General features: G+C 47.3%; 1 protein-coding gene across 1 annotated transcript; it reads right to left on the reverse strand.

Moving 5' to 3' along the window:
* Window positions 1-9,707: 9,707 nt before the first annotated feature.
* Window positions 9,708-10,706, reverse strand: LOC121653979 (odorant receptor 131-2-like). Its single transcript, XM_042007787.1, has one exon. The coding sequence runs from the start codon at window positions 10,704-10,706 to the stop codon at window positions 9,708-9,710; it is 999 nt and encodes a 332-aa protein (XP_041863721.1).
* Between the last annotated feature and the right edge of the window lie 201 nt (window positions 10,707-10,907).

Raw genomic sequence — 10,907 nt, forward strand, 5'->3', positions numbered from 1 at the left:
TTGTATTGGGGGATTTGGGTAGATTTTTGACCCCTCCTATTTCGGACCCCGAGGGTCGAATTCACCCCAAATCGCCCGGGGACGCTGTGAGCGCCTCGGGACACTAGAAGGGCCGTGATTTGCCCGTTTTCAGCTCGGGGGTGCCCTGGGTGCCCCAAATTTTTTTTGGCTCCAAAGGGCCTCCCGTGGTGTCAAGCGATCTAAGGTGTTTCCAGATATCTGGGACCAAAGGGCCCCCAAAAAAGCAGGTTCAAAGCTTTGTATCCCTTAACACAGCCCAATGTGAAAGTATTGCAGTCGTACGCCAATTTTTTTTTTTTCAAACACTTAAATCTCGGGTTAAGGAGGTCTGGAGACGGGGTGGGGGGGGTGGGGGGGGTGCTGGTGTTTGATAGGGAGTATCGGGGTGGGGGGTCCTCTGAACAGTAATCGAACGTCAAACGGGACCCCGGACCACTTTGGGGCAAAAGTTGCTCGGATCGAGCTGTCGTCGCTAGGGAGTGCTCTCTGAGTTCCCCGGAGGGTCCCCTGCGAACGGCAGTCCAATCTGAGCACTTTTGGGGGCCTCAGGCACATAGAGGAGGCCCTGGAGCCCAAGGACTTGCGGTCACAAGTCTGATGATAAGACTACAAAGTTGACCATCAAACTGTAGCCAAGAGTGTCCTGGTGCCAAGTGCACATGTGGACACTTGTGGATGCTTGAACAAGGTGTTCGTTATAGACAATCCATGATGAGCACAGAAGTCCAACAATGATCATCATGCTCACACCTGCTCTGCGCCTTTCACCGGAAGCAACTCCAGAATGGAAGAGGGCTCAGCCACTCGCATGGACAGTGGTTCCAGAGCCCAAGCCGTGCGTCGAGGTGAGTCCAACTATATCTAGCCAGAACCGCTCAACCTTGTGCACCAGTTCAGGCTCCTTTCCCACCAGAGAGGTGACATTCCACATCCCTAGAGCCAGCTTCTGCAGCCAAGGATCAGACCGCCAGGGTCCCCGCCTCGGGCAGCTGCCCAGCTCACACTGTACCCGACCCCTATGGCCCCTCCTGCAGGTGGTGAGCCCCCGGGAGGGGGGCCATGTCACCCTTTCAGGCTGAGCCCGACTGAGCCCCATGGGCAAAGGCCCGGCCACCAAGCGCTCGCCTCCAAGCCCCACCTCCAGGCCAGGCTCCAGTGGGGGGCCCCAGTGACCCACATCCGTTCAAGGAAAAGCTGGGTCAATGGCTTATCATCATCATGGGGGTGCTATGAGCCAGGTTTCATCTGGTCCCTCCCCTAGACAGTCGTTTGCCATGGGTGACCCTACAAGGGGCATAAAGCCCCCGACAACATGGCTACTAGGATCGTCAGGACACACAAACTCCTCCACCACGGTTAATTGGCCGCTCAGGGAGGAGTGGTTTAAGATCAGCTCTTATTTAATGATTATAGCAGCTGGAGGAGGAGAAGCAGCTGGAGGAGCTTCCTGATCTGGTGGACTAAGAACTTTATGTCCTTGGGGAAACACGCACAGATGAACATTCAGTCTCCTCATTATTGTTGTAATTTCTGAGATGTATTATTGCTTAAAATGGACGTCTCAGATTCAACTTCACTCTCAACAATCGTAAGCTAGCTTGCTATCTAACCAGCTGCATAGTCCATGCTTTTTCCTGTCTCTGTTGAAACAACAACGTGCATGTGCACAGGAGAGTTTTCTGGATGGGCAGGACAGTGAGCTGCCTGGCTGCTGTGAGTGAGAGAAGCTGAACTATATAGTCCTATGTAGACGCTTCAAACTCTGTCAGTTTGTACTCTGTTTGCGATATAGACATTTTATGTATTGCATGTAAATCTTCTTGGAATACATTGAATATATCTGATATATTGCCCAGCCCTACATCCAAGCAGATAAATACTGAGTGGTTCAGGTAATCCCTCAGTACATTTTTTTTTTTTAACCTGTCCTGTCCAGCATCATAGCAAGCAAAATGATAATCTGGTTGCTGTATCGTGCTGAACAAATTTGCCTATGGGTAGGGCTCCTCTTGATAATCTGATTCATTTATTTATTTATTTACTTTGAATCACGGAATCTATGTAATCTTGCTGGACCTGACCGGAGGGGACAGAAAAAGATGGAAAATAGCATAAAAATGCAAAAGGGAACGAAGAAAGGAGACAAAAACATCACAGACAGAAGGAAACGACCCTTCAATCCAAACTATTACCATACAACAAACTGTTACACCTGTACATGAACACACCAAAAAAAAAAAAGAAAGACATATCGTGAAAGTAGCATAACAGCAACCAGATACTAACTCACAGGAAAAATAAAAAGAAGAATTATCTCTTAGTATATAAACCCACTGGACAACTCAGTGACTGTGTCAGCATGCAGAGCATGTGGAAGAGGAGTGATCAGTGATGAAGAGTGGTGAGTAAGATCACACCTCTACGGAGGTCAGCGGCAGATCAGGGCAGCCCAGAGACCCGGGTCCCCAGCAGCAGCCCCAGAGCACTAACCCAAGCCACTCCACCATGAAGACGACTGAAGACCAGCCCCACCCGAAGGGCGGCAGAGGAGAGCACCAGCAAGAACCCCCCAACGGTCTTGGGGCACAGGTCCCAGTGGACCAAGATCGGCAGCCGCCGGCCCTGCCAGGGACCGGCAACCCAGGGCAGCCCAAGCGAAGGGCCCCAGGAGCCCAGAGGTGGCCGTCCCACCCCACAAAGGCAGAGGGCCCACACCATGCCTAGGAGGACCAGGCCCCCCCAGACCTGGCATAGGCCAGCACACACTCCAATGTTCCAGACGCACACCCTGGGAATCAGGGCGCCATCGACCCCCACCCTCCACCTACTCCAATCTGCACACCATATAACCCCACACTCACACCCTCCCCTGTACCATACCCACAAATACCATCACACAGTCACGTCAAACATAACCCACCCACCATGCCCCATGGGGGACACCCCAGGCGGACCAGAGGACAGCGAGCCCCAAGAACCCCCTGCCCTCCGACCCAGCACCCACAGAGCCAGCAGCCTACCAGCACAGCCACCCCAGGACCTGGCTCCTGGGGTAACCACCTCCCCCTGTTCGCCCCTGGCCACACCCAGGGGGAACAGGGGTGTGAGAGGTCCCCAATACCCGCTCCCTCCCCTCTCCTAACTGTTTATGTAGTGTGTGTTGTTTGCAATTAAAATTGAGGGGCAGTGACCGCAATGAGCCGGGAGCCAGGCCCTAAGTGGCCCCGCCCAACATGCAGGGAAGCGAACTTCCCTCTAGTGGGGAGGTCCCCCAGGGCAAGACAGGCCAGGAGAAGCCTGCCCCCACGACCTGGCCATACAGGGACCGCAGCCAATGAGCTGCCACCGACCCCAGAAGGTAACCCCCCCCATGCCTAACGGGGGGGGGGGGGGGGGTTACCTATATCCTTGCACACTCCTGCTCACCCTAACACACACATGCCTCCTCGCCCCTACCCACACAATATAAGCACTCACACAGCATACACCCCTCCCACTCTCACTCCCCAGCCCCCCATCCTTCCCACCATGCCCTGTGGGAAACATCCCCGGCAGACCAGAGAATGGCGAGCCCCAGATCTGGCCCCCACCGGCCGACCAGGCATCCCCCAAGATCAGCCGCCCCGGTTTCCGGCCCCCAGGGCAACCACCTCCCCTGCCCCCGGTGACACCCCAGGAAAGAGGGGTGTGAGGTGTCCCTATTGTCCTCCTCCTCCTCCCCGCTCATGATGTTTTGTGGTGATTGTGTTTTTTACAAGTAAAACTGGGGGGCAGTGACCATATCGTGCTGGGAGCAAGGTCATGTTAGTAGTCCCGCCCTCCATGCACCACAAGACACGCCCCCCAGAAGTTGTTTGTCTGTTGTGTTGGTGTTTTGATGTCTAAGTGTAATTTAAACCGAGAGGCAAGTCGCCACAGAGTGCCACTTGGGTTACACCTCGCATGACGTTCACACCTCCCAAATCCCTATTTGTGTGTGTGTGTCTATGTGTGTATGTAAGAAAGATAGAGAGAGCAGGGAATAAGAGGGGTCCGGGGATGTAAGTCCGAAGGGAAGAGAACATCCCTCCGGATGGTGAGCTGCCAGCAGCGCTAGGCACCCCCTTTCCTCAGGAGGCCCCCCAGGGCAAGACAGGCCAGAGGTAGCCGCCCCCATGACCAGCCCACGCAGCGACTGCTGCCACCGACCCCAGAAGACACCCACCCACCAGACACCCAAGGGGGAAGGAGAGGAGTGGAAGCAGAATAACAGGAGAGCCCAGATCCACGGCGCACCACCCCAGGCCCACCCAGTCCCCCCACAGGGTCATGTCATCCCTCTCCACCCCACCTACTCACCTATGATCTTACACACTCCCACTCATCCTAGCACATGCATACTCACACACACAAACATACCCCCACACCCACACAAACATCATCCAAAGCATAATAATAATAATAATAATGGATTAGATTTATATAGCGCTTTTCAAGGCACCCAAAGCGCTTTACATTGTGTGAATCCATTATTCATCCACTCCTCACTCATACCTGGTGATGGTAAGCTACGTGTGTAGCCACAGCTGCCCTGGGGCAAGCTGACGGAAACGTGGCTGCCAGTCTGCGCCTACGGCCTCTCCGACCATCACCGAACATTCATCCACACATTCATACACCAGCGATGCCAACACTGGAGGCAAGGAGGGTTAAGTGTCTTGCCCAAGGACACAACGACAGATGACTGCGGGAGCGGGAATCGAACCGCCGACCTTCCGATCATTGGACGACCTGCTCTACCGCCTGAGCCACTGCCGCATAGACCTACACACAACATATAAACATCCCTGTCTCACATACCAGCACCTCCACCTATAATCCCCCAAATCCCCCTCAGCCCCCCTTCAAACCCCTACACCCCTCCTGCCCCTTGGCCATACCCTGGGTCCCAGGGTGGCAACCAGACACCAGGGCATGCACCAACCCACACCATGGCAGCACATCCGGGCAGGCCTAGACCCCTGGCACATACGGACTTCACCACCTCGGAGGGAGGGGGACCACCCCCAGATACCAGATCCCAGAACCCCCGCCCAGCCAGCCCCGGAATAGCCAGGCCGCCCGGCCCAGGACCAACACCCACCGACCCAGGCACCACCAGTGGCCTCACCCCCCGCCACGAGGCAACCCCAACCGCTGGCCCCCACAGCTCCCAACAGGACCGGACCCAGAACCACCCCCATCGCAGAGCAGCCCGGTCCCACACAACGGGAAACCACAAAGAACTTGCAACCACCAGTCACTCCCAGCCATTTTCCAACCCCCAAAGCAACGAGGTCACAGTCCTCCACCTACATTAAGTGATGGAGCTAATCACAGGGGACCAGAGGGAATGAGATTCACCTAACTGGTTCTTTGAGGAGGCAGACATTGTCTCACTACTGATGTGGTCAACTAAGAGATTCCATAACTGCTGAATACACAGATTATTTTTGTGTTTTCCAGTACACAAGGATAGTTTTGTGTGTGCAGGACCACAAGGCATGGAGATAGTTGTCAGGTGTGTTTTCATTGCAGTGTGTGCAGATGTTTGATCGTGACAGACCCATCCTGAACATCCTTTGTCCTGTATAATGAGTTCTATGCAGAATTTTGAATTGTATTAGTTGCATATTTGAATTTTTAGTAATTTTAAAGGTGTTCAAACATATTTGTGACCATTTATCTTTATTAAAGTTACTGGATAAGTCCCCCTACCATTTTGAAGTTGGAAGACAGATTGAGTCTTCTAGTTTGGATAATAGTCTATATGTTTTTGATAATAGCTTTGGGGCTTTGAGATTCATGAATTCTGCCACCCTAATAGGTAGCTGTAAGTTTAACTGATTAATGGTATATTTTTTACATATACTAGATTTAAGCTGGTGATATTCTAAAAATGTTTTGCTACTGATTCCATATTGTAAAGTGAGAATATTCAATGAGAAGAAGTTTTCACTTTCTATTATATGTTTTATTCCTTTATTTTTCCATTGAGTGAAATTAATCAGCTTTTTATTTTGCAGGATGTCAGGGTTGTTCCAGAGGGGTGTAAACTTACATGGAAAAAGTGAGGATTTGGATTACTTTTATAAAATCCCACCAAGCCACTAAAGAGGAACTGATACACCGATGTATTTTGATGGTTGAGCCGATGAATGGCAGATCAGAGATAAACAGATCCTCACACAATGCTTGCTCTACATCTAACCATGATTCATCCAGACTGCTAGGTTTAAGCCATTTGGAGATTTACTGCAGCTTGTTAGCTAAGAAAACATGATTAAAGTTGGGTAGCTCCAATCCGCCTCTATCTTTAGTCTATTGTAAAGTTTTTAGACTGATACGTGATGGCTTATTTTTCCATAAAAATTTAGATATATGTCAGTCCAGTTACTTTAACCAGCTGCAGGATGGTTTAGTGGGTATCATTGAAAACAGGTAGTTTACTTTAGATAGAACCATCATTTTAACTGTGGCAACCCTCCCCATGAGTGATATGGGTAAGCGCCTCCACCGTGAGAGATCATCCTCTATTGTTTTAAGTAGCTGTACATAATTTAGCTTTGTTAGTTCTTATAACCTGGGGGAAATGTTTATGCCTAGATATCTAATGTTTCCAGACTGTATTGTAGTATTGGGTGTGTTTTGTAGGTCACTCAGTACTTATTAACCAAAGCCTGGAAGGCAGCCAGAGCATTATAAAGACAGAAAGTCATAATCAGATACACATAATGGTCTAGCAGTGTATTAAATGTAGTTTTCCACTTGTCCCCTCTCTAATTCCTCACCAGGGTAAAGATAGTCCAGCTATGGAGGGAGCAGAAAGCATTCACTGTGGAAGAAGAAGGTCTCATTAGACCTGCAGCTGGGAAGTCAGAGATGTATTTCTCCATGGTCTCGGTCTCAGGTATAGACCAAATATTTAGGTGGCTGTTGGGTAATAGAGCACCAGGAAACAAATCAATGGCACCGTCATAAGGGTGGTGAGGTGGAAGAGAAACAACCCTTTCCTTACTAAACACGTCCCCAAGGTCATGATTTTCTGGTGGTATAGGAGACAGGTCTGGAGGGTCAGGGGAATGACTGGAAATAGGTAAATTAAATGGGGCGGCTGAAAGAAGGCAAGTATTATGACTGTTGGTGCTCCAGTTAACAATCGTCCCAGTTTTCCAGTCAATGTGGGGATTGTAAAAAGATAACCAGGGGAGTCCCAGAACTACTGGTGAATCAGACAAATTGACTATAAAGAAAGAAATAAACTCATGATGGTTGCCTGAAACTGTGAGTTTAACTGGAATCAACTGTTGGGTGATAGAACTTAGTAGGTAGTCATCCAATCTCTGGGCATGACCAGAAAGAGAAAGAGGTTCAAGTCTAAGGGCTGGAATATACTTGCTGTGAACGCAAGCATACATGTCAATGTTCTGCTACGTTTGTGTATATACTTGCTGCAAATGACGGACGTATGGCACGGCCAAAATGCTCAATAGGGAGTACACAGCAGCACTTGGACTTTGAAATAGTAAAAAATAAATAAATAGTATAAATATTTCCAGGGCATCACTGCCCTCAAACGCTTCAAATCTGTTGCTAAATGTTCAGGTACGAGTCTTTTTCACTGTGCAACGGGGAGGAAAAAATCTTACAGATGCCAGTAGCTGCAGACAAGATCCGAGAGACGGTATTCCAAACTATTTGCCATTCATGCTCTTGTTGACATGAGCTCCTCTTCCTTTTGAGTCAAAATTGCAGCTGGCGCACACAACACGTTTCCTTGTGTCAACGTGAGCAGTCTACGTGTAAAACAAATGCGTGGCAGCCATGATACGTATACGAACGCGTCACTAACATAAAGTGTATCCCAGCCCTAAGGCCAGTTCATGAATCAAACTAGTTTGGTCTTGACTAAAAAACTAGCTTTAGCTCCAGATTCCTCTTTTATTTGTACAGAATGGGAAGAATGTTCAAAACACATGGTAGCAGGGAGAGGTGTTCTTGTGTGGGGGATTATTTTAGCAGTGCTTGTCTTCGTAAGTACTCCCGTTGCTACTGACAATCCTTGTCATTTGGCTGCACAGGACAGGCTGAAATCCTATGTCATGGTTTTCCACAGTAAAGACAGGAACCTGTTTCTATCCTCCGCTGCCATTGCTTAGCAGCGAGATGGGCTTGGCCCAACTGCATGGGCTCCTCTTCTGGCTGAATGGAGGCGCTGCAAGTAGATGGATGAATAGCTCCGGAGGCGAAGCTAGGGAAACAAAGTCGGGGTCGGGCCGTCCGCTCTGTCTCGCTCTCTCATCCGATTGTCAGTCCTAATGGTGAGAGAGACCACTTCATTCAGAGATTTCTCCTCTCTCTCTCTCTGTCTCGCTCTCTCAGAGATTTGGTGCATGTCTGGTTGCCAGCTCATCGGAATCTCTGTCGGCCATATGCTGACTCCACCAAAGCCAAAGCTTCCCCTCAAGAAGGCCAACAACATAGGAAATCCTGGATCTATCTCTGGCGTGACTGGCTTCTGATCAAACACAAGTGAACACTGTCATTAAAAAAAAATAGTAGTGAGTTTCTGGACTCACAGGTGACCCAAACGATGTACAGAAGCAGCAGATAGGTCAATAACAAATGTGGTATCACCAAATCTAAAAGCCGTACGCATTCTGATCTGTTCTGCAGTGAAACTGCCGGCATTTAGGATTACAACAACTGCTTTCTATCCTTTCCTGTTTATACATATTTATTAATCTGGAGTTCAGAATAAAGTTGTGGTATTTCTAACAGCATTAACATTGATTCTGTTACATGAACACCAGATTACACTGATGTGGAAGTAAATACATTTTTCATGAATATGTACATCTTAGTTGATTCTAGATGTTTTGTTGTTTTTAAACTTAGTGATGAGTTGTGCTGAAAATTCAGACTTCAGTACACCTAAAATAATGATATAATTTATAGAACACAATTAAGAGACAATCGTGAGTTTCACAGTTTTCTACAGAGAAAACCTTTTCATGTGGTTAAAAACACAACCTTTAGAAGACAAGTTATGTCATAATTAACTTAATTCATGATTGCAGACATGATCTTTCTGATTAATGTTGCAGGTTTGGCTTTAAATTAAATTTAACAGTTGTTAACTCAGAAGGATCAACCACATCGCTGGGATTCACAGATTTATTCCAGTATAATAAAGTAGAAATTATTTTCCCTACAAGAGATCATGAAAGATTTTTAAATTAAGTCAGACTCTGTTCTCTAATAAGTTTTTTTAATACACAAAGTCATTTCATTAGCTGAATAAAAACAATTTCTTTCCTCCATCAGTATCCACCAGTCCAGTGTTGTTTTCAGACATGGATCAATAAACATACTATACACACTTTAATAAAATGGAATATGTTCTTAAACTCTTTTAGGTGGGAAAAGCATCAAAAGAGTTAAAAAATACAAACTTTAGAAGACAGGTCTGGTCAGATTCCCTGATTTCATGATTTTTCTTATAGGTTTGACTTTAGAGTCATTTTAACAGCAGTTTTTAACTCAGAAGGATCAACCAGTGTGGTGAAATCCATATTTAATTTAGCATAATTTAGTACAAATGCTTCTTCCTACATAAATAACTATTTTAAATAAATGAATAAGCAATTCAGTGTTGGTGTACAGAGTCAGGACTTAGCTGTAAATGTTCTGACTCTAGTGTTGGTTGATGTCATTGACATCACAGGTAAAACTCTGCAGTGCCAGCAGAGATGAAGCATGAGGACGGGTCTGATGGTCTGGTCTCTGAGACCATAGATCAGGGAACTCAGGCATTTAGGAACAATAATAAGACAAATATAAAGAAGAATCTGGATTATAACAGCTGAAGCCCTGTCTAGGTTTGTAAAGACAACAATGAGCAGTGAACTGTGTATAGTTGAAGACATACTGAGGCCCAGCTGCACCAGATGCAGCAGCAGAGTCTTACGAGCCCTCTTAGCTGAAGCTTTGTCCGTGGAGGCTGATTTAGCTGCTACAATAATACCAACATAGGAGAAAGTGACAGTTACACCTGCTAAAACAAAAAGAAAATAGGTGGAGGCTTTGTCATAAAGTTGAGACACTGGATCGCGATACACACTGTCTTTACCACAAAAGTCTGTCTTTTGCATGTGCTGCCAGTTTTCAGAGTGAACATTTAAGACTAGTCTTAGTTGAATTAGACAATTTAATGAACTGAGGGCCCAGACTACACAGATAACAACCCCTGTGTTTTTTATTGTGATGATGGCAGCATGCCTCAGTGGATAGCAAACAGCTACATATCTCTCCAGACTCATGGTTACCAGTGTGAGAACAGACACTCCATGTGGGAGGGTGTAGAAAGCTGTTAGAGCTCCACACACAGCATTCAGCAGTTTTACACCTGCAGCAGATAGTAGATACATGGTCTGACTTTGCGCTAACTGCACTGTGTCTGCAAAGAGAAGGTTAAACAGAAGAATATAGCGAGATGTCTCCCTAAACACTGGTTTACTCCTCAAAGTGAACAACATGATCCCATTAATGAAGAGACAGATGCAGCAAGGCAGGGTGGTCAGAAGGGAAAATAACACAAGTCCCGCTAGTCCCTGTCTCTGGATCCCAACGGTGGTGTTGGTCTGAGTTTGATTTGTGACGGACATTTTAAACAAACATTAAATACATTTCAGTTTTAAACACACCAACACAGTTACAAAATATTTTTCTAAAACTGCATTTTGTCTTCAGAGCTGAGATGGTTGCTGAGTGCATGTAGGTAGGTAGAATACACTTCGCCTTGCATGTTCCAGTGGCCACAGCTTGTCTGCATGATTTACCTTCCTCTCCCATGCTTTTTAAAAGAC

Source organism: Melanotaenia boesemani, chromosome 15 (genome assembly GCF_017639745.1).
Source record: "Melanotaenia boesemani isolate fMelBoe1 chromosome 15, fMelBoe1.pri, whole genome shotgun sequence".
Taxonomy (NCBI): domain Eukaryota; kingdom Metazoa; phylum Chordata; class Actinopteri; order Atheriniformes; family Melanotaeniidae; genus Melanotaenia; species Melanotaenia boesemani.